Source organism: Rhinoraja longicauda, chromosome 8, assembly GCF_053455715.1.
Source record: "Rhinoraja longicauda isolate Sanriku21f chromosome 8, sRhiLon1.1, whole genome shotgun sequence".
Lineage (NCBI taxonomy): Eukaryota > Metazoa > Chordata > Chondrichthyes > Rajiformes > Arhynchobatidae > Rhinoraja > Rhinoraja longicauda.
This window is the reverse complement of record NC_135960.1, coordinates 38,937,450-38,964,136: the sequence shown is the minus strand read 5'-3', so window position 1 is coordinate 38,964,136 and position 26,687 is coordinate 38,937,450. Positions and strand designations below refer to the sequence as shown.

At 46.0% G+C, this 26,687-nt stretch overlaps 2 protein-coding genes across 4 annotated transcripts in view; one reads left to right on the top strand and one right to left on the bottom strand.

Moving 5' to 3' along the window:
• Positions 1-15,009, top strand: part of atic (5-aminoimidazole-4-carboxamide ribonucleotide formyltransferase/IMP cyclohydrolase) — a 33,291-nt gene extending 18,282 nt beyond the window's left edge. Inside the window, exons 8-16 of the mRNA XM_078404476.1 lie at positions 296-421; positions 4,504-4,611; positions 5,753-5,838; positions 7,111-7,200; positions 8,468-8,596; positions 9,502-9,594; positions 10,914-11,093; positions 12,210-12,365; positions 14,764-15,009. Of these exons, the coding sequence (XP_078260602.1) occupies positions 296-421; positions 4,504-4,611; positions 5,753-5,838; positions 7,111-7,200; positions 8,468-8,596; positions 9,502-9,594; positions 10,914-11,093; positions 12,210-12,365; positions 14,764-14,883 (1,088 nt within the window). The 3' untranslated portion in view covers positions 14,884-15,009. The remainder of the gene's footprint in view (positions 1-295; positions 422-4,503; positions 4,612-5,752; positions 5,839-7,110; positions 7,201-8,467; positions 8,597-9,501; positions 9,595-10,913; positions 11,094-12,209; positions 12,366-14,763) is intronic.
• A 491-nt stretch (positions 15,010-15,500) lies between these two features.
• The window catches only part of LOC144595870 (fibronectin-like), a 114,421-nt gene continuing 103,234 nt past the window's right edge, over positions 15,501-26,687 (bottom strand). For all 3 annotated transcript variants that reach the window (XM_078403679.1, XM_078403677.1, XM_078403678.1), the window contains 5 exons: positions 26,437-26,601; positions 24,926-25,051; positions 22,681-22,787; positions 18,641-18,727; positions 15,501-16,186 (listed from right to left, as the gene is read on the bottom strand). In XM_078403679.1, the coding sequence (XP_078259805.1) occupies positions 16,124-16,186; positions 18,641-18,727; positions 22,681-22,787; positions 24,926-25,051; positions 26,437-26,601 (548 nt within the window). In that variant the 3' untranslated portion in view covers positions 15,501-16,123. The remainder of the gene's footprint in view (positions 16,187-18,640; positions 18,728-22,680; positions 22,788-24,925; positions 25,052-26,436; positions 26,602-26,687) is intronic.

Here is a 26,687-nt window from a genome sequence, read left to right as displayed (position 1 = left end):
CCTGCTGCCTCACAGCACCAGAGTCCTGGCTTGATCCTGGCCTCAGCTGATTTCTGTGTGGAGTTTGGATGTTTTCCCTATGTGGACCTCTCTTAATTGACCCAAGTGACTAGGGAGTGGATGTGAACGTGGGATAATAGTGTGATTGTTGGTGGGTGTGAACTTGGTGGGCCATAGAACCAGTTTCCATGCTGTTTCTTTCAATGAATAAACCTATCAATTGGTTATTGTTTTAGGGGAGCCTGTGGAAGTGCTACCTGTCTTTGACCCTCATTATATCCCCCTCCCCTGACAGTTCTGAATGGATCACCTGGCTTCATCAATCTGTGTGATGCTCTGAATGCCTGGCAGCTGGTAAGAGAACTGAAGCAGGCCCTGGGTCTCCCTGCTGCCACCTCCTTCAAACATGTCAGCCCTGCAGGTAAGGACTGTGGTTCCTTGGTACCTCATACACTTGAGTACTGCAAATGGTCGATTTAAAGTGCGTATCGCTGGATGTTTACACATGTGAAAGGGCCAGATATCTGGCCCATTACTAACATCCACATCTATTAAATCTTGGCTTGTGCATCTCCAGAATTTGCAGAACTGCTGTTTCTTCATAGAAAAGCCATCTTAATGGTCAACTCAGTAGACAATAGGTGCAGGAGTAGGCCATTCAGCCCTTCGAGCCAGCACCACCATTCAATGTGATCATGGCTGATCATTCACAATCAGTGCCCCGTTCCTGCCTTCTCCCCATACCCCCTGACTCCGCTATCCATAAAAGCTCTATTTAGCTCTCTCTTGAATGCATTCAGAGAATTGACCTCCACTGCCTTCTGAGGCAGTGAATTCCACAGATTTACAACTGAAAAAGTTTTTCCTCGTCTCCGTTCTAAATGGCGAACCCCTTATTCTTAAACTGTGGCCCCTGGTTCTGGACTCCCCCAACATTGGGAACATGTTTCCTGCCTCTAACGTGTCCAACCCCTTAATAATCTTATATGTTTCGATAAGATCCCCTCTCATCCTCCTTGTTACTTGTCAGGTCTTGCTGACCTTTGACATTAATTCATTGCTCAACTGTAGGAAATTTGGGCTCATAATTAGTGGAATAGCAGGTGTTGTCATCTAGCAAAAAAAAGTACAGCTGGAGGAACTCAGCATCAGGCAGCATCTGTGGAGGGAAATGGACAGTCGAGCGATCGTGTCAAGACCATTCATCCAGGGGAGCAGTCTAGATGAAGGGGCTCGCTATTCTTTACCCTACAGATGCTCTCTGACCCACTGAGTTCCTCTAGCTGCTCTGCATTTCATGCTCGTGATGTAGTAATTAAACTGGCAGTAAACTTCCAGTTTGGATAGGGAGCTCAAATAGTTCTTGTAACAGTTTTCTTGAGATTGTAATATTCCAAAAAATGCTCTTGTCAGTCTGTTTCTTAATCCAGTCACTGATGTTATTTTAAAAAATATTTTAACCCTTTCTCTCTGTGAAGCTTGATTCTTTCAATGATGCTTCTCAGAGCAGATTAGACTTTTCAAGAAATAACCAAGAAGATTGATGTGTGTAAAACCATAGATGTTATCTATATGGACCTCAGAAGGACCTTTGATAAGGTTCTGCTTGGTTGGCTGCTTGGAATGGCAGGTGGCGCCACCAGCAATGGCTGCCTTGCCAACAGTGTCTGTCCCTACTTTTTTGGTTATTTTTAGTATGTTAAAAAGTACGTTTTAGTGTTTCTTTGTTTTGTTTTATGTGGCGGGGGGGGGAACTTTCTTCCCAATCTCTTACCTCGACGGAGATGCGATTTTTTTTCTCCGTATCATATCTCCGTCCGTACTGTGGCCTAACATCGTAGAGTTGGCAGCCTTTCCTGGAGATGCTCGGAGCTCCAGCTACACAGAGCCTGCGGACTTACCATCGCGGAGCTTGCGATCCCTTTGCCGGGGATCGAAGCTCCAACCGCGGGGCCTGTGCGCTATAACATCGTGAGGCCCGCGGTCTCTAGTCAGAAGATGCCGACTTTGGGAGTTCCATGCCGCGGAGAGAATTCCAACCCACCCCCCTATACTGAAGTGTAGTGCGCAAAGGAGCGTAATGGCCGCCATTTTAGTAGGCAAAACCTGCCGTTCGCTCTGCCTCTCGCAGTGTAATCAGTGTTTTGGAGGAACAGTATATGTGATGATACCATTAAAATGCAGAATATATCTCGTCTATCAATTCACAGTATTCTGTTATTTTTCTTTTTAAATGTTTCTGCCTACTAAAATGGCGCCATGAAATACTACGGTTTTTAGGTCGAGTGGTCTATCTTGCTCTTTTAGTATCTTTGCTTAGGAAGAATGTCATTAATCTGGAAAGAGTGTAGAGAATGTTGGCAGCTCTTGGGTCTGAATGTAGGGAGAGATTGGGTAAGAGGACTTTATTCCTTGTAGTTAAGGGGGCTAAGGTGAGATCTTATAGAGGTGCACAAAATAATGAGGGGAATAGATAGAGTGAATGCATAGAATATTTTACCCAGGGTAGGGGAATCAAGAATCAGAAAACATGGGTTTAAAGTAAGGGGGGAAAGATTTAATAGGATCCTGAGGGGGCAACCTTTTCCACTCAGGTTGGCGTGTGTATGGAATGAGCTGCCAGAGAAAGTAGTTGAGGCAGGTACAATAACATCATTTAAAAGACTCTTGGGCAGGTACATGGATAAGAAAGGTTTAGAGGGATATGGACCAAATGAGGGCAAACGGGATTAGCTCAGATGGGGCATCTTGATCGCCATGGATGAGTTGGGCCAAAGTTCCGGTTTCCGCGCTTTATGACACCATGTTCCAAGCTCGCCATAAGAAATGGGCTATTTGGGTCCTCTTGCCTCTTTGCTGATATGTTACTTGGTACTTTTACGCCAATTTCCTGGACTAACCCCATGTCTTGATTACCTTGTGCGCGTGACATCATGTCTCAAATTTGATAAGCTTTTAAAGAGGTCATCAAGAGGATTGATGAGAGTTGGACAGTAAACCAGCCACTTGGTCTTCAGCAAGGCCTTTTACAAGGTCATGCTTGGTAGGTTTGTTTCCTGAACGTTAGATCACATGGGATCCAGAGTGAGCTGGATAGGAAAGGGATTGGTGGATCTGCTTGGTGGAATGAGTTAGAGGGTGAAGGTGGAAGGTTATTTTTCTGAATGGACGCCTGTCACCAGAGGTGTGCCGCCTCAATCCAGTCTATTTGTTATATGTATTAACAGTTAACATGGTTAGTAAAGGATCGGATGACACCAGAATTGGGGGTATCATGGACAGTCAGAATCAACTAGAGAAGGTAGGCCAAGAAATGGCAGATGGAATTTTATCTCAAAAGTATGTGATGCATTTTGTTAAAACAAACCAAGCAAATGGTAGGGCCATGGAAATTGTTCAAGAGCACAAAGACCTGAAAGTCTTGACACGGGCAGATGGGTTGAGGAGGGATAAGGATGTTGTGTTTTACCAACTTGATCGCGTTTTGTGAGGAGGTGACGAAGGTGTAGGGTAGGACATTGTGTACATGGATTTTAGTACGGCATACTGGTTCCCCATGGTAGGCTGATCCAGAAGATTAAAATGCATGGGATTAAAAGAGAGTCGATTGTATGGACTCAGAACTGGTTTACTGATAGAAGACTGGATAGACTAGGATTGTACTCGCTGGAATTTAGAAGACTGAGGGGGGATCTTATAGAAACATATAAAATTCTTAAGGGGTTGGAGAGGCTAGATGCGGGAAAATTGTTCCCGATGTTGGGGGAGTCCAGAACCAGGGGTCATAGCTTAAGGATAAGGGGGAAGTCTTTTAGGACCGAGATGAGAAAACATTTCTTCACACAGAGAGTGGTGAGTCTGTGGAATTCTCTGCCACAGAAGGTAGTCGAGGCCAGTTCATTGGCTATATTTAAGAGGGAGTTAGATGTGGCCCTTTTTGCTAAAGGGATCAGGGGGTATGGAGAGAAGGCAGGTACAGGTTACTGAGCTGGATGATCAGCCATGATCATATTGAATGGTGGTGCAGGCTCGAAGGGCCGAATGGCCTACTCCTGCACCTATTTTCTATGTTTCTAAGGATGTGGCGGTATTACAAAGTTGAGGCTGTGACCAGTGGAGTTCTGCAGGGATCTGGGTAGAGAATCTCAAAAATCCACCACCCTCTGGGTGAAGAAATGTTCTTCACCCAGAGCTATCCGTTATCTTTAAGAATGACTGCCTGATTCTGGCCATCCTAAGCCAGGAGAAGTGTCAGCTCTGCTTCCTCCTCAAACTGTATCAGTGAAATAATTGTTGCAAACTGTACAGAGAAGGAATTATAATAATCAATTGTGCAGGTTAACTTGTTTAGACATTTCACACCAGCCTGTATATTGGCTGTGAGTGTATGTTTTTTAATGTGCATTTTCATTTTTGTTATTGATTGTAAAATTGCAAGCCCTTATGGGGAAGGTGGTGGGGTACATTCTGTTCTTAGTTGTAGTGTTGTTGTTTTGCCACTAGGTGCAGCTGTTGGGGTGCCGCTGACAGAGGAGGAAGCCACGGTCTGCATGGTCCATGACAAGTACAGCGATCTCACTCCTTTAGCCACAGCATATGCCAGAGCCAGAGGTCAGTACATGTCCTCCAGTCTGCCACAAAATGAACTGGGAACAAAGAAAAATGGGGCTTGTTTGTGGAAAAATGATGGCAACTAGAGCTACCGAAGTCAATCCTTGAGGCTGTCCCACAGTTCAGGTTAATTGTGGCCGAATCCATGTCCCTTAAAATACGAACCAGCAAGGAATAGCCAGTCATGCCATTTTAACCGTCATAGTCGGCACTTCCACAGCCTGTTGCTTTCACTACCGAGCTTTAACTGTCCCTTCTATGTGCTTTGGGATTTTTTCCCTTTACTTTGTCGCAGTTCACCAAATAAAATATAAACACTTTCTCCTCAACGTCATCGACTATTTAATTCCGCAAATTGTTAGCTGAACCCTCCAACTGCTCCATCCCCTCGCTCCAGTCTGCTTGCTGACCCTCCAACTGCTCCATCCCCTCGCTCCAGCCAGTCTGCTTGCTGACCGGGGCACCAGCTCCTCTGTCCCATCAATCTGTTCAGCAAATTGTTAGCTGAACCCTCCAACTGCTCCATCCCCTCGCTCCAGTCTGCTTGCTGAACCCTCCAACTGCTCCATCCCCTCGCTCCAGCCAGTCTGCTTGCTGACCGGGCACCAGCTCCTCTGTCCCCTCGCTCCAGCCTGCTTGCTGACCCTCCAACTGCTCCATCCCCTCGCTCCAGCCTGCTTGCTGACCCTCCAACTGCTCCATCCCCTCGCTCCAGCCTGCTTGCTGACCGGGCGGGCACCAGCTCCTCTGTCCCCTCGCTCCAGCCAGTCTGCTTGCTGACCGGGCACCAGCTCCTCTGTCCCCTCGCTCCAGCCTGCTTGCTGACCGGGGCACCAGCTCCTCTGTCCCCTCGCTCCAGCCAGTCTGCTTGCTGACCGGGGCACCAGCTCCTCTGTCCTATCTCCTTCATCGCACCCCCCGCCCGCTCTTGTCAGTTCTGTCAGTGTCCAAAGCTGTGCTGATTTCAGCACAATGTATTTAACAACCGGACGTGCTTGGTTTGTTTTTTGCTCACCGCCCCTCACAAATCTTAAGACAGCTCAGTTCTGCCTGTTCTGGTGAGTCTCGTTACTTGCTTGTCATTGGTGAGATGCGGGTGTGGTTTGAAATCCAACCCAAACTGTACCCTTGTTCTCTGCAGGTGCTGACAGGATGTCCTCCTTTGGTGACTTTGTGGCCTTGTCAGATGTGTGTGATGTCCAGACAGCCCGGATAATCTCCAGAGAGGCAAGTCAAGAAGGAGGGTGCTTTATTGGAGCTCAGTGGTTGGTGAAACCAAGGAGAGTTGAGGTGGATCTTGATGGGGGTAGGAAGGGGAAGTATGAGGCAAAATAAAATGGTTTCCCCGCTGTCTTTATTAGAAATGATCTGTAGAGATTTGCATTTATACAAATCCTTAGCACAGCACTTGGAAATGTACAGCAAATATGGGCATTGCTCTGTCAGTATTGTAACTACCAGAGCAGGTCAAAAATGGAGTATCCTGCATCGTGACTTGTCTGTGGGTTCTCCGTCCTGCCCAGGCCAAATTCTGACTCCTCTTGACACCCCGAGGCATTACTGAGGCCCCTGCTGACAACATCAGGGCTGCCATTGACCTGAAACGTAGCTGGATTGGCTACATAAATAGAGCGGTTGTAAATGGGTGGTCATGCACCTTGGTAGAAACAATAAAAGCATGGACTATTTTCCAAATGGAGAGAGGATTCAGAAATCAGAAGGAACTTGGGAGTGCTGGTGCAAGATTCCCAAACGGTTAATTGGCGGGTTGAGTCACTAGTAAAGAAGACAATGCACTATTAGCATTCATTTCGAGAGGGCTAGAGTATAGAAGCAAGGATGTAATGCTGAGGCTTTATAATGTGCTAGTCAGATCATGTTTGGAATATTATGAGCAGTTTAGGGCCCCATATCTGAGGTAGGATGTGCTGGCCTTGTAGAGGGTCCAGAGGTGGTTTACATGAATGGTCCCGGGGTGATTGGGTTAATGTCTGAGGTGCATTTTATGGCTCTGGACCTGTACTCACTGGATTTTGGATGAATCTCGTTGAAACCTACCGAATAATGAAAGGCCTGGATTGAGTGGATGTGGAGAGGATGCTTCCAGTAGTGGGAGAGTCGAAGACCAGAGATTACAGCCTAAGAATAAAGGATGTAGCTTTGGAATGGAGGTGAGGAGGAATTTATTTGGCCATATGGTGGTGAAACTTCATTTCAATTAATGGGTGTTTTTGAAGAAGGATAGAGAGGTTCATGATTAGTAAGCATGTCAATGGTTATGGAGAGAAGGCGGAGGAATGAGGTTGAGAGGGAAAAATAGATCAGCCATGATTGAATAGCGGAGCAGACTATTGACTAAATGCCCTAATTTTGCTCTTAGGTTCATGTCTTTTGAACGGATGATGGGATAGGGAAGTGCGGTTTCCTTTTTAAAGAAACTGTACTTTAGTAAAGCAAGGCTAGTCTCCTGAAACTAACCTACCCATGCCTTTATTACAGGTGTCAGATGGAATCATTGCTCCCGGTTATGAGGATGAGGCCTTGGAAATCTTGTCCAAGAAGAAAAATGGGAACTACTGTGTTCTGCAGGTATGTTGATTAATTGGCCCCATCTTTTCTGATGTGATATCCCCAGACCTCCCAACCCTTCCGAATTTGGTGGAAAGTTTCCGCTTATTTCATTTCCGCCATTTCTATTTCACCTCACATTTTTCCCTAAAACACATGCCTTGCCGTTCACGCTGCCCCTCGCCGCTCCCCTGGCCTGGCCTCGCCCCGCCACTCCCCTGGCCTGGCCTCGCCCCGCCACTCCCCTGGCCTGGCCTCGCCCCGCCACTCCCCTGGCCTGGCCTCGCCCCGCCACTCCCCTGGCCTGGCCTCGCCCCGCCACTCCCCTGGCCTGGCCTCGCCCCGCCACTCCCCTGGCCTGGCCTCGCCCCGCCACTCCCCTGGCCTGGCCTCGCCCCGCCACTCCCCTGGCCTGGCCTCGCCCCGCCACTCCCCTGGCCTGGCCTCGCCCCGCCACTCCCCTGGCCTGGCCTCGCCCCGCCGTTCCCCTGGCCTGGCCTCGCCCCGCCACTCCCCTGGCCTGGCCTCGCCCCGCCGTTCCCCTGGCCTCGCCCCGCCACTCCCCTGGCCTGGCCTCGCCCCGCCGTTCCCCTGGCCTCGCCTCGCCACTCCCCTGGCCTGGCCTGGCCCCGCGGCTCCCCTGGCCTTGCCTCGCCGCATAGCGTGAGGCCCGCTGACATTGAGAGGGGATGCGGTGGGTGAAGGGGGGGGGGTTGGGGTGCGAGGGAGGGGGGAATGGGGAGAGGGGAGTGTGGGTGGGGGGGCGGAGGAAGGGAAGGTAAAATTCTGAGTTTTGCACATCAAAATTATGAATTTGTAAAATCAAATGTTGGGAGGTTTGTATCCCGCTTCCCCTCTTTGACCTTCAGAACGCTGTGCAGCTTTAGAGTGGATATAGGTTGTTTCTCTGTTGGGGGTTTGCTGAAGATGAGTTGAAGGAAGGGAGATCTTGCTTGTCCTTTTATCTTTGCGCTTGAACTCTACCCAAGGGGTTGACTGGGCCAGGCAAGCCCATTAATCCTAGACTCAGGCCTCGGGACTAAATGTCAGGTCACATACGGCATGCGTGTATGCCGGCCAAGTACGTTACAGAGCGCATTCATGGCATTAAGGTTGCATTGCTAATGGGTGTGGCACAGGAGATAGTGTAAGAATGAAGTATGCGCAGAGGTAAAGACTTCTCTTTTGAAGAATGGTCTCGACCCGACACGTCACCCATTCCTTCTCTCCAGAGATGCTGCCTGTCCCACAGAGTTACTCCAGCTTTTTGTGTCTACTCTTTTCTTAGATGGATCCAGAATATGAACCAGATGAGTTTGAAACCCGGACAATATTTGGATTGCATCTGGCCCAGAAGAGGAACAACGTACCCATCGATCGCTCGCTGTTTAAGCACCAGGTCACCTCATCCAAGGATGTAAGCGATCAGAATGCATTCCTTCTGATGGGATTCCTTGCATACCCAATGCAGAGAGCAAACACAACCTCTGTTTGATATCTTGCCCAGAGGGTGATGCTCCCACAGCTGAGTGTGATTGCAGGCCAGCTAAATGCTTGTGAGGAAGTTTCTGAAATGCTGCTTTAAATAATCAAGAGGGTGAATTGGTGTGGGTTTTGAAAGCAGTGGGTTGTGGGGAATACCCTTATCACCCTGTCAATCAGAATCAACGTCACACAAGGTCATTGACCTGCCTGCCTGTCTACTGTTTGCCCTGACAGCCCATCTTAAATGATGTTGGAACATTAGCCACCCGCCAGTCTTCGGAAACTTCACTTGTGCCAAAGATGATGCAAATATCTTTGCAAGGGTTTCTGCGATTTCTTCCCTAGCTTCCCACAAGGTCTGAGAATGCAAGCCTTGGTCAGGCCCAGGGGATTTATCCGCCTTAATGCTCTTTAAACTTGCCAGCAGTTCCTCTTTGATAATTTGCATATGATCTAATTCATCCAAGAAATGTCTAATATCTGAAGATGACCCTCCCTGTCCTCTGTTTTGGCTCCCATGACAGATTCAGAAAAATCTGGGAGCTAGGATACTATCCCTGGATGAGATGGGGCATCATTCTGGTGGGACATTCCACATCTGAAGCCCAAGCCTCGTGAAGGCTGCATTGGCAGGATAAGCCAATCTCCATGGGCTCTGTCCAGTAGACGGCTGCTCTTTCCCGTATCCCCCCTAACAGATCAGTTGGTCATGCAGCCAGACCAATGCCGCAGGGTTCCTTGACCCTGGGTCTTGTGGAAATAATTTACAGGCGGGGACGGCCACTGACATCTGGTTACATCACTGGTGTTGACCCTCCCCTCCCTCTCTCGCTACAGCTGCCAGAGTCTGCCATCCGTGACCTGATAGTGGCCAGCATTGCGGTGAAGTACACTCAGTCCAACTCGGTGTGTTATGCGAAGGATGGCCAGGTGAGTGTTGCATTGAGCAGGTGCCAGGTGGGATTGTGGCAGTGGGGCAGAGGCGGCCGTCAGGATGCATGCCTTGCAACGAGGACTCGAGTGCATTGCTTGGTCCCAGTAACATCCATTGGCATTTATCAGTGAGAGCAACTAATCAATCCCTGCCCCCCTGTTTGCTGACACCCTGCCATAAAACGCCCACCGCTCCCATTCCCGGTTTGTTGGTGCCCTCCATTAATGTCTCACCCCCTCATCCCTCCTGTGTTGTATTTGCTTTGCTGTCAATGGAGAGATGAACCTATATAATGAGGCTCATTTTGTTTTGGCATAAATATTGTTGAGAGAGAATTTAGTGAGGGCGTCTCAATGCCAGGCACATAAAAGAGAGTATTCTCTTTGCGTCACAGATTTAAATGTGATAACATTTGTGGAAAAGTTTATGACAGCCAGTGAGGTGGTGAGATTGCTGTCAGAGGGGCTTTTACTGTCAGAACCATCTACCACCTTTGATGAGGGTCTGATACCTCTGGACCACGGGATAAGCAGACCCAACTGTGCTTCAGTGGCAAGGATGCACAACTGGGATGTGCAATGAATTTCATGGTTCCATTCGTCTCGATCCCCTCTTTTTTCATTTAGTTTAGAGACACAGCGTGGCAACAGATCCTTCAGCCTACCGAGTCCATGCCGACCAGCGATCCCCACACATTAACATTGTTCTACACACACTAAGGACAATTCATAATTTTACCAAGCCAATTAACCTACAAACCTGTACGTATTTGGAGTGTGGAAGGAAACCGGAGCTCCCGGGGAAACCCATGCAGGTCAAGGGGAGAAAGTAGAAACTCGGTACAGACAAGCACCCGTAGTCAGGGTTGAACCCGGGTCTCTGGTGCTGTAAGGCCGCAACTCTACTGCTGTGCCACCATGTCTGATTTCCTGACCTGTATTGATTTGCCCTCTTTTATCTGATCTCCGTGACTTTCCCTCTTGCCTTCTGTAGGACTGGAGCCCTTCCCACAATCTGTTCCCTGTGCAGTCGATTGCAGGCTCCATTCCTCTGCACCTCCACTACTCTTGCTTCCCTGCACCCACCACACAACTGTATTCCAAAGTTATGAGCGACTAGGTCGGGTGAGCTCCAACCAGGGGATGTAGATGACGGTAGAGAATTAGAAATGAGATGCTGCTGTGAATCAAACTGCCCATGAAAATTAAGCCTGCTCCTTTGCGACTGAAGGGATGAAACAATTGGTGGGGGTTGTTGTGTATCATTTTTGTTTATGTACCTGGGCCCACACTGATCTCTTGAATGCTTTGCCCAGGTCCTGGGCATAGGTGCAGGTCAGCAGTCCCGCATTCACTGCACCAGACTGGCAGGGGACAAGACCGATAACTGGTGGCTCCGTCACCACCCCAGAGTGCTGGCCATGAAGTTCAAAGCGGGTGTCAAGCGAGCCGAGATCGCCAATGCCATCGACCAGTATGTAGGCGGGTTGATTGAGGTAAGGTGCACCCCAGCATCCCTGCAGGTAACCTGTGTAGACTTGACAGAGAGATGCCACAATCATGGTGCTCTATTTGGGGTCTAGCTCTTCCAGAATCTTTAGAAGTTTCAATACCCTGAAAGTGGAGGGGGGGGGGGGGAGGGGAGAGGGGGGTACTGTCTCTGTTTGCTTCTCCTGATTATACAAACCAGCCTCCATCCTTGATCTGGTGCTTCAGTGTGAACATGCAAATTGTTGTGCCTCACTTTATGTACGTGCACAGAAAATAACGTGAATTAGGTGCTTCTCTGTAACTTCTATTGCTCCTCCTGTGATCGGAGGGCCCCAAAGCATGTTGCTGCCAATGTATTTCTTGCAGTACAGAGCCCAATTTATGTGGACCAAGCTCCTTCAGAAATCACCACCAGAATTTACAGGGAAGGTTTCAATGATGGTGACAGAGAGATGCATTTTGGCCTCCCCTTGACCAGTGCAGAGCCAGCCTGGTTAGAGTCATAGAGTGATACAGTGTGGAAACAGGCTCTGCGGCCCAACTTGCCCACACTGGCCAACAATGTCCCAGTTATACTAGTCCCACTTGCCTGCGCTTGGTCCATATCCCTTCAAATCTATCCATGTACCTGTCTAACTGCTTCTTAAATGATGGGATAGTCCCATCCTTAACTACCTCCTCTGGCAGCTTGTCTGGAAAAGTTACCCCTCAGATCCCTTTTAAATCTTTGCCCCTTCACTTTGAACCTATGTCCTCTGGTGCTTGATTCCCCTACTGTGGGCAAGAGACTCATGACTTTGTACACCTCTATAAGATCTCCCCTCATCCTCCTGCGCTCCATGGAATAAAGATCCAGCCTACTCAACCTCCCCCCTATAGATCACACCCTCTAGTCCCCGCAACATCCTCGTAAATCTTTTCTGAACCCTTTCAAGCTTGACAATATCTTTCGTACAACATGGTGCCATCTATAACATGGTTGCTTTCCTATAATATGGTTGCAGTCTTTGTGGAGACAGTCTCCACTCTGGTCCAGTTGGCCAGTCAGGAGCTGCTTGTTTTGCCCACACTCGTGTGGCTTTTCCAGAGATGATTTAATGTCAGCTTATCGCCCCCCTCAGGTCACAGAGCTGTCCAAGTGGCAGGGAATGTTTGAGGAGGCTCCTGAACAGCTGTCGGAGATGGAGCGCAGGAACTGGATCTCCAGGCTGAGTGGTGTTGCTCTCAGCTCCGATGCATTCTTTCCTTTCCGGGACAACATTGAACGAGCCAAGAAGGTCAGTTTTGTCATGATCGCCCACTGCTTTTAAACATAGGATCACATGGTGGTGAATGGAGTGTTCATGGGATGAAGGTTCTGGTGGGACTTGAGGGATGTCTTCACCCGCATCCGATGGCACATTGCGATTGTGGGCTCAGCGCCCCGCCCGGGTAAGCACTTGTCTGGGCCAGCCTTGCTGGCAGCTGGGAAGCCAAGAGTGCACTTGGACTCCATGGCAACACTGTTGACCATATGATGGACCTCGGCGTGGAGAAGAGAAACGAGTAAAGCTTGCTGGAACTCTTGGTACCCTAGTATTTATCTAAAAATATAACATGCAGAATAGTTATTAAATGGTTATTAATTAGATTGAAAGATGTTGGTATTTGGGGATACAGAAATTATGGAAAGTTAACCTGCAAGCAATTTACGGCAAGTTTGGTTTGCTGGCCTTTACTGCAAAGAGATTTTAGTACAATAATAGAGATATCTTGCTTCAATTAGGATATAGGACCCTGGTGAGACTATCTGGAATGCTGTGTACGGTCCTGGTGTCTCTAGCACGAGATAGATAGATAGATGGATAGAGAGGATCCACTGGGTAGATTCCCAGTTTTTATGTAAGGAGATATCAAGTAGAACAAGCCTGTGCTCCTGTTTAGAAGAAGAGGATGTTTCAATGAAACATACAAAAGGTACTTGCATGAGAGATGTGAGGAAGGTTTCACAAGTTGAATGTCTGGAACCAATGAAAGAGTGGTTATGGAACAAGTGCAGGAAGGTGGCTCAAGGTAAAAGATCACAGGGTGGCCCAGAAGCGGAACTGGTAGAGCTGCTACCTTGCAGAACCACGTATGTGTGGAATTTGCACATTCTCCCTGTGACTGCAACTTTTCTCCAGATACTCTGGTTTTTTCCCACATCTCAAAGACTTGGGGATTGATAAATTAAATGGCTGCTACAAATTCCTTCAATTGTGTAGGAGAGTTGGTCGAAATGTGGGAAGAATATAATGGGATTAATGTAAATGACCCTGCTTTCTACTTACCCACCACTTATTTTAACTGGTATGAATCCTTTTGAGATTTGCACCCACCTTACAGCTTGCTTTCCCAGGTAACTTGTCAGCAAATTGGGGTACTTTATCCTCAGTTCCTTTGTTTAACTCGTTAAATGTGCGTTGTATGAATTTCCATGGCATCCTACTCGTCAGTCTGCCAACCTTACAATTATTCGTTTATTCCTTTAATCGTGCATTCTGTTTTATTACCTTACAACTCCTGATGTCCGAGTGCTGTGAATCCTTATTGCAAATCCTAATATGCACCCTCTAATTACTTTCAATGGTGTCTGATCAGTCGTAGAGCATAGAAACAGGAACTTCTGTCCTGTGTCAGACCAATCATTTGAGGTAATCTGATTTCCCAGCACTTGGCCTGTAGACATCTATGCCTTGGTAATTCAAGTGCTTTTTAAATCTTACTAAACCAAGTGGACCCGTTGGGCCCAAACCTCTCCTGCATTGGTGCAGAACCCTCTCTTCCCCCCCCTCCCCCTATTCCCCTCCCTCCCTCTCCCCTCCCCTCCGTCCCCCTCAACCCCCTTATTCTCCCTTCCTTCTCCACCCCCCTCCCTCCCTAGGAGATAGATTTAAAATTTTTAAATGTGAATAACTTAAAAAATATAACACCGATTTCAATAAAACTACTTGCATTACCATTAAAGCAATGATGGTGAGTAAGGTGGGCCTAAAATTGTCACGCTATTGTGTACCGTTTTGGCTGTAGTTCGATCACAAACAAACGAGTTTTAGTATATAGATGAGACCAAGCACAGATACTCCCCAGGTTACAATGGTTTGACTTTGCGATGGTGCAAATGGCAGCGACCCAGAGCTTTTTCAATGCATTTCGACTTGCGATACTTTCGGTTTCCAATGGGTTTCTCAGATCGTAAGCTGAGGAGTAGCTGTACCTTCCTCCACCATCTGAGGAAAAACTTTTTCAGTCAGAGAGTGGTGAAGGTGTGGAATTCTCTGCCTCAGAAGGCAGTGGAGGCCAGTTCGTTGGATGCTTTCAAGAGAGCTGGATAGAGCTCTTAAGGATAGCGGAGTGAGGGGGTATGGGGAGAAGGCAGGAACGGGGTACTGATTGAGAGTGATCAGCCATGATCGCATTGAATGGCGGTGCTGGCTCGAAGGGCTGAATGGCCTACTCCTGCACCTATTGTCTATTGTCCTCTCAGGAACTGTGCTCCCGATTTCAACCACACTATCAGTGGGGGGGAAAAAATCTTTCTCAGATCTGTTATGAACTTATACCCTCTAGTTTTAGACAGTTCTGCTTTTGAAAATCTTTCATATAAATATATAATGTGATCACATTAACTTTACCTAATTTCTTTCCTTTCTGCAGAGTGGAGTAGATTTCATCGCTGCCCCGTCAGGGTCAGCGGCTGACCAAGTGGTGGCTGATGCATGTGATCAGCTGGGTATAACTCTGTTCCACACCAACCTGAGACTTTTCCACCACTAGAAGTCTCTCTCTATTTAATCAGCTCATTCATTGGGCCACATTGATGACTTGTGTTTTTTTTTAATGTGTCCGCTGCTGTTATTGATGTTGGAAATTGTTCTCTGGAGGCAATAAATAAATCAGTCTAACAAACAAGCATCTTCGATTACATTGAAAATGGGAATCCGCGTGGCAATGCGTTAAAAATTTTGATGCCTTGTTTGTACCCCGGTTGAACTGGTCTTTTCTCTACCCCTCCCCTGAGTGATATCCTTTAATCTCACTCTCCTGTTCCTCATCCTTAGCCAACTGAGGCCATCGACTTCTCCAACTTTAGATAGTTCCTCTCTTCCCCTCCCCCTTCCCAGATCTCCCTCTATCTTCCTGTTTCCACCTATATCCATCCATCAGTCTGAAGAAGGGTCTCGACTGAAACGTCACCCATTCCTTCTCTCCAGAGATGCTGCCTGTCCTTGTGTCTAAGGCCATAGTGTGCCAGAAAATCCTCAAACCAAGAGCTTGAACCAAGGGCTCACAGCGACTTGTTCTGACTGATACGCCTTGAGATTTATGTGCTGCGGAATTTGCTGCTTCACTCGGTGTGTACGCGAAGAGAAAACCACACTGCTCTCTGTCATGTTTAAAGGTTTTATTGAAATGAGGTTCATCTCTCCATTATCAGTAAGGCAATTGTTGTTTATCTATAAGCAAGCACTGGTCACACAAAATATACCAGCAAAGAGTTAATGTCTTCCAGTGGCATCAGTGTTTATTCAACAGTATAAGAATTAGAGAATGACAACATTATATTGGGGAAGAGAAGGAAGAAAGTACTGATAAATAACAGCTGATTCAGTTACACAATTACAACTTTGATCATTTGAAAGTGGGGTGGGGGCATTTGAAGGGAAGGGTATGCATTTTATTAATTAGTAGTGCAGCTCATTTAACCCATGTATAGCTTATATGTAGTGGGGGGGGGGGAGATGGCTGAGATTCTTCAGAAGCTGTGAGGGATTTTTTTCCTATTGCAGTTGTGGATTTAAAACCAGCCCGTTACAACAATTTCCATTAAGATGACGAGTTGCCACTGGCTCTTGTTGGCAGGCGATCGTAGATGTCGAGGGTGACAGGGTAGGATGGAGGAAGTAGAGAGGATGCGAGTCAAAGCCAGGAGAGTGTTGGAAGGATAGACCCAGGCGGCCAGCAGCTCCTGTAAGTTTGGGACGTGAACATTGCTTTGATCTTGCTGGCTGCCATCTTACTCCAAGGAGTCTGCCAGTACGTCCCTCGGGCCACCGCATTCCACCGGGCAGTGCACATACTGAGCAGTAGGGAGCAATACACATGGTTAGAAACATGCTGACGCCAAACAAGCTGTTATCATAGAAACATAGAAAATAGATGCAGGTGTAGGCCCTTCGAGCCTGCACCGCCATTCAATATGATCATGGCTGATCATCCAGCTCAGTAACCTGTACCTGCCTTCTCTCCTGATCCCTTTAGCCACAAGGGCCACATCTAACTCCCTCTTAAATATAGCAAATGAATTGGCCTCAACTACCTTCTGTGGCAGAGAATTCCACAGACTCACCACTCTGTGTGAAGAAATGTTTTCTCATCTCGGTCCTAAAAGACTTCCCCCTTATCCTTAAGCTGTGACCCCTGGTTCTGGACTTCCCCAACATCGGGAACAATCTTCCCGCATCTAGCCTCTCCAACCCCTTAAGAATTTTATATGTTTCTATAGGATCCCCCCTCAGTCTTCTAAATTCCTGTATAAGCCTAGTCTATCCAGTCTTTCTTCATATGAAAGTCCTGCCATCCCAGGGATCAATCTGGTGAACCTTCTCTGTACTCCCTCTAAGGCTAGAATGTCTTTCAGTACAGCTAACTATAGTAAAACTCAGTTGGTCAGATTATTTGCTTGGAATGTGAGCCTGGAGTCTCAGTTGTGATTAGAGCCATGGCATAGCAGCAGGTGGAAGTGGAGGTAGATTTGCAGCAGGAGTGAGGGTTTGGAGTGATTGTGTACTTCCTGCTCCTTTTAAACTTGCCGGGTTTACTGTAAAATCTATTATACTTCTGAGTAATGTTTTTAAAATAAATAAATAATGTGTTTGGGCATTCAAGGAAGGAAAAACCAATACAGAAATCTCGGTCTACCAAAATAGACTTACTAATCGTGTATGTTTTCATGCAAATCATTGATATAGATGCTATACAGCAATGGGACCCAGCACAGAACTCTGATTCACACCACTAGCTACAGATCTCCAGTCTGTAAAGCAACCTTCCACTATCACCCACTGCTTTCTTCCATGAAGCCAATTTTCTATCATTTTGGTTATCTCTTGAATCCCATGGGATCCAACCTTCAAACCTTGTTCAAATGTCTTAAATGATGTAATTGTACCCACCTCTACTACCTGGACACCGAGGAAATCTAATCCATTAATACTTGAAGATGAACCATGTTTACCTCTGTCAATATGACTGTCAGTACTAATAACGCCTTCCCAGTCAGTAGGAAGATAAAATCGCTTGTATCCTTAGATTGTAGGCCTATTATTCCTGCACATCTGATTTATTTGGTCCTGCTGATAACTGGGCAGCCTCTAGAATACTCACATCAAAGTGATCATCCCCTTATTTCTACATTCTGCACAAATGGGCTCGCTGGATGATCTCCCTGAATAACCTCTCCAAAATACTCATGTGGTCCTAATGAACCGTCCAACTCCTCCACCTCTGTATCTAGGAACATTGTGCTCCCAGTCCTGCCCATCTCTCAACCCTGCAATGGCAATTATATCAGTCACACATGCCAAGTGCTCACAGATTATCCGTCTTACCTGTGAGGCTTCTTGCATTAAACTAAATGCAGTTTAGCCTATCAGACCTTCCACATTTTCTGCTTGTCCTACCCATTGGAATTGCTTTCTTAAGCTTGATACTGCTTCAGCTTTTTCATTTGCCACACAGCCACTGTGGTCCCACTCACCTGCCAAGTTAGCAAATCTCTGTACCAGGATATCGGCTGAATAAAGACCCTGACCCAAACATCGCCTATCCATGTTCTCCAGAGATGTTGACTCGCACGCTTCAGTTCAGATGTGATCAGTCTCACGTATGCAGGTTACCTCTTTCCAAGAAGAGATCCCAATGGTGCAAAATGAATCCCTTCTGTCTGCACCAACTCTGTCACATATTCATTTTCCTTATTGTCAGGAGTAAACCAGAGTATATATAGCCCTTATTCCTCTGCCTAAATACTTTTTTCCCCACTTTACAGGACATTGTTCCTTTTTCAATTATGCCGTTGGTCCCAATGTGTGCATCAACCTCTGGCTGTTCGTTCACTCTTCCCCTTAAGAGGAGTCCTGCTCGGAGACATCTATGTACCAGCAAGGAAATGCACCACCGTAGAATCTCGTTCGCTGGCACTAAATCTCCTATCTGTCCCCCTAACTAATGTGTTTCCTAAAACTACAGCACTCCAAGACTCCCCTGCTCTGTGGCCAAGCTAGCTGGGATGCCAGAGGCTGTTGCTGCTGCTGCTTTCATCTGAAAAGTCATCTTCCCCACCATCTGTACCCAAAACACTATGCTTGTTACTGGGGGTAATGACCACGGGGGAATCCTACACTTTCCTGTCGTGCCTTTCCTGGTGGTCAGCCTGCCTTGCAACGTGATCACCTCAGTAAAGCTGCTGTCTGTGATGCTGGTACTATCATGTATTTAAAAGAACCCTTGCCCCCTCTGGGCTCGTACTCACCTTTGGCTTGGGCCAATTGCTAGACTCATCCGATTCTGTACTTCCTACTGTATGTCCAGGCTTTTGACAGTTGTTGCAACGCCAGCCCTGGAATTAAAGACACGTGCGTGAGTGGCAATTGAGGCCTGTGGCTTTAAACACTATCGAACATCCCATTCGAATCAAATTTGACAATCTGGTGCTTTGAACGCTGACCAATGGAGATTTTGGCATAATGACTTTAAAGAGAGTGTGGGTGGAATGGAATATGAAATACTTTATTGTCTGATGTGATCAGGCACAGTGGAATTCTTTGCTTGCCTACCCAAGGTATGTAAATAGCGGCCAACTACAGCACTGACAAAGTTACAAAGCACGCCAGCTCCTCCTTTGTGGAGGGAAGGTCAGCAGATACTGGGGGAAGAGGTGAACAGTACTTGACTGATTCTTCAAGGAATGAGAGCATCTCAATTCTGGTTTATTATTACCATGTACACTGAGGTACTGTGAAGAGCTTCGTTTTGCATGCTATCCAATCAGATTAGATAATGATATGCAGATAACCCTCATTATAATGACCGTAGAGGGGAGAAATGGTTGATTATTGGCGATTGGCTGTTGTAACCGAGTAAGGGATTCTCTCTATCCACCTAGCGGTCATACCACGAAACAACGTTGCTTTCAATTACAAAGTTCTTTTTAGCAGCTAAAAATGTATGTTACTGTAAGCTAAAAATACTACAGCTGTTTGTTATATTATTTAATAGAGTATCATTGCACAATTGCTTGTCAATTTCTATGGCCTAGCAGCCTGTGTTTTTAAAGAGACGAAGGTCTGTGGGAACACTCCGTCCGCTGTAACCAAAATCATTCTGAAGAGGTCCATATTAAAGAGGGTAGAGTACATAAATATAATCAGGTCAAACTCAAAGATAACAGCTAGAGCAAAGAGGAAGATACAGAGTGCAGAATATAGCTCTCAGCATTGTAGCGCATCAGCTCCATAGACAAAGTCCAATGTCCGCAATGGGGTAAAGGTTAATCGGATGGTGTCCTAGCTTGAGAAAAGTGTTCAGGAGCCTGAGAAAAGAGGGGAAGAAGCTATTCCTGAGTAGGGTGGTACATACTTTTTCATAAGTTTATGTATCTTCTTCCTGGCAGAAGCAGAGAGAAGGAAGACTAAATCAGTCCTGGGGGCAAGAAGACCTTTTTGTGAATTTCCTGCGCGGTCGCTGATTCTTTTGAATATGACCATATTGAATATGAGTGTGCAGAATCAGCTTCACCACTGTGGCTGCGTTCTTGGCTCATCAGCGGCAGGTTGCTGCAGCGGGTAACATAACCATTAGGTTCTGGAACCAACATACACAAACCCTAATTGTACTTCAGCAACGGTACACCACAGACCACCTCTTGCAGGATGGACTTGGTTTGTCATTGTGTTTTGCACTGTCTTGCTTTTCACTGCCTTGTATAATTGATACATGATTTATTTTTCGTATGTTATCCAAGTCCTGTAAAGCTGCTGCAACCAAGATTTTCTTTGTACTTGTACCTCACTGTACTTGTTCATATGACAATATAAACTCAACCTGACTTGATTTGATTTGCCTTCCATCCCCAGGTTCGATCCTGACTTCCAGGGCTATCTGTGTGGAGTCTGGGATTATGTGGGCCTCTGCTGAGTGCTCTGGTCATCTACATCACCAAGTCTGCAGCTACTAGTGAATCACCCCTGGTGTAAGTGATTACCAGGAGCAGCTGATGAGAATGTGTGGCTGAATATGTTGCAAGCGATTAGTGAAGTAAAGAGAGGGACTGATGGGATTTCACTGCTGGGGACAGGCATGGACCCAAATGACTGAATGTTATTAGCAAGTAAATAGAATGCCCAAAGCTGTAGCCCTTCCATTGTTCTCTAACTCCATCCCCTTAATGCACCCCTTGGGGATGTAGGGATGAGGGCCGAGCCTCCTTGGAATTGATCACCTTCCAATCAGCAGTACAGCGGCGCAGCGTTATAGTTGCTACCTTACAGCGCCAGAGACCCAGGTTCAATACTGACTATAGTTGTTGTCTGTATGGAATTTGTACGTTCTCCCTGTGACCACTTTAGAGTTTTCTGCAGGTGCTCCGATTTCCTGCCACACTCCAAAGAGGTATAGAATTGCAGGTTAATAGGCTTTGTTTTAAAAAAAAAGAATTGTCCCTGGTGTGTAGGATAATGGTAGTGTATGGGGTGATTGCAGGTCGGCGTGGACTTGATGTGCTGAAATATCTGTTTCCACCCTATATCTCTAAAGACTAAAAGTCTAATCTTGCAGAGAATGTTGCCAAAAGTGAGAGATGTACAGATTCAGAGCTCAAGTTGGTATGGATATGATTTTCCTAAAGTGATATCATTTAATATTTGCGGAGTATGCATTTGGAATCATCTTTGAACCCCTCAGTACCCATCATTATCAAGACTAGATACAGTCCAGACTGAGTTAGATATATCTCTTGAGGTTAACAGAATCAAGGCATATAGGGAGAAAGCAGGAACGGAGTACTGATTTTGGACGATCAGCCATGATCATATTGAACGACGGTGCTGGCTCGAAGGGCTGAATGGCCAACTCCTGCACCTACTTCCTATGTTTCGATGACTAGTCTCCAAAAGCTTTCCCTGGCTGTGTCCCTGCTGTTTTAGACGGGTTCTGGTGTAGCAGAGCGAGAGCCTGGGAGAAACTGCACTAACACGGGGTGCAGGAATACTTGCTCAGGAAGCCAACTTGTGCTTGTTTGAAATGTCTCACCTACCAGGTGCGGTGACATTGAAAGACTGTGCAGTGCCAGATTGGTGGGGATGGGAGTGTTGGCTGCTTCTCCCAAGTTCATAAAAAGAGAACCTGCATTCCCCTAGCACCCGTCACAACCTTGGGAAATCCAAAGTAGTTTGGACCTGATGTCTTATTTTTGTCCAATTTAAGAAACTCAGGAGCACAATTGTGCAAAAAGCAAAAACCATATACAGAAAATTTCTGGATTTAACGAGGTTGATGTGCTCTTGGGATACATTCTGAGCGAAATTCTGTAAATCAAAAATATTTTATGGGTATTTACTGCATCCTTGTACGTAGACAGTGCACAATTTGAGGTAGCAAAAATACCTCTATAAATTAAAGACCTACACCCAAAGGAGTCACCAGCATTACAATAAAATCTACACATGGATTGTAAATCAAGGAATTGCTGTATTTGTTTCTAGATTACAAATCAGCAGCTGTAATACTATTTGGGTATCCCAAGGTTGCGAAAACACATTAGGAATGCAAGTTCTCTTAAATTTGGAACAACTTTGATCAGCAGGTCACAAGAGTCCTGCAGTTTCTTGGTTGTGTTGTACCACATCTGCAAAAGCCTTACATTCCCAACCATTTCTTGCTTCTCCAGACGAATATTTCTAAGAACAATCTGCTTGAGGAACTCGTTGGGTTAAACAACTCTTGCTGCTAGGAGTGGGAGGAATTGTTGACACGGTCAATACAAGGTTCTTTGACCTGAAACATTGGCCATTCCTCCCCCTTCCCCCTGCCTCCTGAAGATATTGTTTGACCTGCTCAGTTTGCTCAGCAGATCATTTTTTTAGATTTCAACATCTGCAATCTCTTGTCTCCAAGTAATTCCCAGATTCTTTTTAAACCTATGCAGGTCCAGATTTACTTAGTTAAATCTTGAACATCAAAACCACAGGTAAACAGGACCTTGTTTAGCAACTTACTCTTCAACACATCGTCTATTCTGCACTGGGGTATTAACCTGGGTCGTGCGCTCCATATCTGGGCTGAAAATTGGGACACCAGAAATTGAAAGCATCTTACACCTTAACATTTCCAGTTAATGGTACCAGTGGAAATCTGTTAACAGTCCCTCTAAAAGATGGAATTCCAGTTAGGTTTGGGTGTGCATGAATTTCCCCTAGGATCCTTGTAGTTAATGGGAGAGGACTCTGGCAAAACAATGAGCAGGTAACAATGCAACCATGATTTCAAGAAGGTTTAGATATTAAACCAAGGTACCTGGAATCCTCCCAAGCAGGTGCATGAGCAAATGCTGTCAAGGTATTCCTTCTGCCACTGTTCTCCAATGTTGTACATGTTTCCTTCATCGTAACATGTTCCTTCAACTGTGCATTGAATAAAACAGGCTATTAGTACAAACACGTTGACACAGTGCTACATTGTATAAGATGGTCAGTCAGAGACAGCCAAAAGATTTTGGGAAGTATGTCAGATGGAGGGAAACTCCCCAGTTGTGGAGATTTTGAAATCTTAATGGGTGCCTCTGGGAGCAGAGACCTGGTGAAAGGCTGCAGTCTGCCTTGACTGTTGATGTAAGTGGAGTTTGGTGCAGGGTCCTGCAGATTGGCCACTCCTTGAAACACTAATTTGTATGGCTTTATTTGTAAGGTAATGGGTGAGGAAAGGCAGATTATGGAGCTGCCACCTAAACCCACACCTGTGTAGTCCTTAATCCAAAAATGGGATGTGACCAACTGAAAGTGTGACAATGTTAGCCGTGATGGGAACATGGAGATAGAGGGAGTAGTTTAAGAATTTGCACCATAGGATGGAATTAATCCTTGGTCATTAGATAGATGTAAAATACACCTTTGTCCGTAGGGTGTTTATAATGCTTCCAAATGCCTGCTATTTTGGTTTCATTGTCCATTTTAGGCACCTGGCAGCTGACCTCAGATTCAAGGTGGAATAGTTTCCCTTCATGGTGCAGGTGGGACTGGACTCTGGTTCTCAAACCAGAATACTTTGCTGAGTTTAGCTGGCTGCCCCAAATATTACCAATGGCTCCCACTTAAAGGCTGCAAGGAAATGCCAGGGAAATTCAGACTCGTAACCCTTGCATCAGTGGTGGGTGAATTATTGGAAGATGCCTGGGAATGTATCTACCAGGATTTGGGTAGGCAAGGACTGATTAGAGATTGTCAGCATGATTTTGTGTTTGTGAAATCATGTCTCATGAATTTAATTGAAGATATGACCAAAAAGAGTGATAAGGGGTGAGTAGAAGATGGTGTCTCCATACAAGGTACAGTACTGCATTTTGTAGGGTGGTCTGGAAGATTAGATCATATGGGATCCAGGGCAAACTAGCCAATTGGATGCACAATTAGCTTGAAGGTAGGAAACAGGTGTTTGATTTCTCCGACTAGAGGCCTGTAAGTGGTGCACTGCAGGGATTGGTGGCAGGTCCTTTGATGTCCACTATTTATATTACGGATTCGGATGTGTTAGTAACCATGGCATGGATTACACTAAAATTGTTATATATATATATTTATATATATGCTGCATTTTGGTAGGACAAAGCAGAGCGTAATTGATAATGCCCTGCACAGTTGTCGAAAAAACAAACCTAGGAGTACAGATAAGGTAGACACAAAAAGCTGGAGTAACTCAGCGGGACAGGCAGCATCTCTGGAGAGAAGGAATGGGTGATGTTTCGGGTCGAGACCCTTCTTCAGACTCTACAGATTCGTCAGAATGTACAGATACATGGTTCCATGAAGGTGGTGACACAAGAGCACAGGGTGGGGTGAAAATGTCTGAGGCTAGATATGTTGAAGCGTAGGAGTCTAAAGAGTTATCCTAGAGAGGTATACAAGATTGTGAGGGCATAGATAAGGTGAATACCAGTCTTTAACCCTAGGTGCGTGAGTCTAAAACTTGATAGCATAGATTTAAGGTGAGAATTAAAGATTTTAAAAGGGCCCTGAGGAGCAATGTTTTCACACAGGATGGTGAGTACATGGAATAAGTTGCTGAAAAAGTGGTAGAGGCGGGTTCAATTAAAAATAAAATTAAAGACACTAAAGATATGTAGACACAAAATGCTGGAGTAACTCAGCGGGCCAGGCAGCATCTCTGGAGACAAGGAATGGGTGACATTTTGGATCAAGACCCTTCTTCAGACTGAAAGTCACGGGAAAGGGAAATGAGAAATGTAGATGACGATTTAGAAATATATAGCACAAATTAATGAAAGGTACATGGATGAGAAAAGTTTGGAGAGATATGGGCCAGATGGAGGTACTAGCTCAGTTGGTAACTTGGCGGGCATGGACGCTGGGCTGTAGAGCCTGATAATGTGCTATATAAGTCTGACTGAATGACCTTGTCTTCTGGGCCAATGTTTGCCAAATGCATACCTGCTGGCTTGGGGCAGATGGAACATCAAGGACAAAGGAAAGCGGGAAATGACTTAGAGAATGACAACAGCCTCGTTGACATTTGAACATTGACTTACGTGGATCACATTTATATTGTCCCTTTCTGTTGGCCAGGCAAGTACAGCTCACCAACTGGCCAGTCTCATTGCGCCGAGTCCATTTTTGACCCTCACTATAGCTCATGTTGCCATCGTGGCACAACTCTGGACAGGAGAGGGAGTGAAGGAAATGGTTATTGATGGTTACTGAATAACTCGTTAACACAAGAAAATAACAATCCAACTTCTGTGCCCAAAATTTATGTGGGGTTTCTCTTTCCTTAGCATTCACCTTTTAGATGACAGTGGTCTCAATGGTTAGACAAGGTTGTACACAGCTGCCTAAACAGCACCAAACTAACCAAGATCAGTGACTCAATAACCAAATTCAAGATATGGTTTTACATGGTTCAGCGTATGGGGTGAGAGAGATCAGGGGAAATTCCTGCAATGCTGCACATTTCCCCATCTGATTGGGTAACCTAGACTCCACAATCCTGGACGAGAAGGGTTGTGTTCTGCGAGCAAGAAACAAATAATGAACGATTTAAACTGGAACGATCTTGGCAATCGCACTTCGCCAAACCCAAAATCATTCAGTGCCTTCTGTGACCACTACCCACCCAGGTACAATCCCACTCACACTACTTTTTGTGGGACTGCTGGGGGGGTGAAACAAAATGATGTGTTGAAGAACTTGATGGCACAGGGCCATTCAGAGGGTGGTGGGGAAAGGGGATGAGCTGCCAGAGGAAGTAGTTGAGACAGGTACAATAGCAACATTTTAAAGACATTTGGATGGGTCGGAAATATTTAGAGGGAAATGAGAAAAATGTGGCAAATGGTTTAGCTTAGATGGGATGGGGCATCTTGGTCAGCAGACAAATTGGACCAAATGGTGTGTTTCCATGACACCATAAAGAACAATATCTCCTATCATCCCTACAAAGAATGAGCCTTGCTGAACTGTCTTTGGTGTGGTGAAATCATTCTCACAAGATGAGCAGTTTGAGGATTCTGAACCCGAGTTGATAATGTCGCAGTTGAGTGTGAATGGTGTGCACCTGAGAGGAAACCTGATTCGTCCAACCCTGGGCAGATTTTATGAACTTTAAGAGCCAGTGGCAAAAGAAATGGTCAACACAATCTCCCTCGACCCACTAATATAACTGTCCTTACATGAAACAATATATGGTCAAGATGCATTTCAATATACTCAAGATTCAGGAGAAAGCAAATGTGAACATAAATCATGTGCATCTTAAATTCCCAGAAACTCATTCCATTCCGAAGTGGATCTTCGCCACAGTTGCAAATTCCTAATTGAGCTCTGGAATCAAGGCATTACCCTTGTGACAATGAGCTCACATGTCAATTGTCAGCTCTAAAAGCTTGCACTCACTGTGGGTGCCGTCAAACGCGCCACATCCATGTCTGTTTATTTCAGTGTTTATTTTACAGGAATCGGCTTCAAAATTGCCAAGAGATGTATGTGTGAAGAGGCGGAGCATCTGGAGAGAGGATTGGAGGATGTGGTGCAGACTACTCACGTGATGGGTCACACTTTATGTGAGCATCCCCTTGGCCTAGGCACTGGCACAATAATTTGACTCCAGTCTCAGAGAACTGTACCCACTCCTGTCCAATTGTATAATGGGAATCAGTGACGTAGTCAAAGCATTTTTTCTTTGGAGGTATGGGCATTGGGCTTCCAGCTGCGGGCAAGAGACAAAGATTTAACACATTAAACTGGAACCATCTTGGGAACCGCGCTTCACCAAACTCAAATCCATTCAGTGCC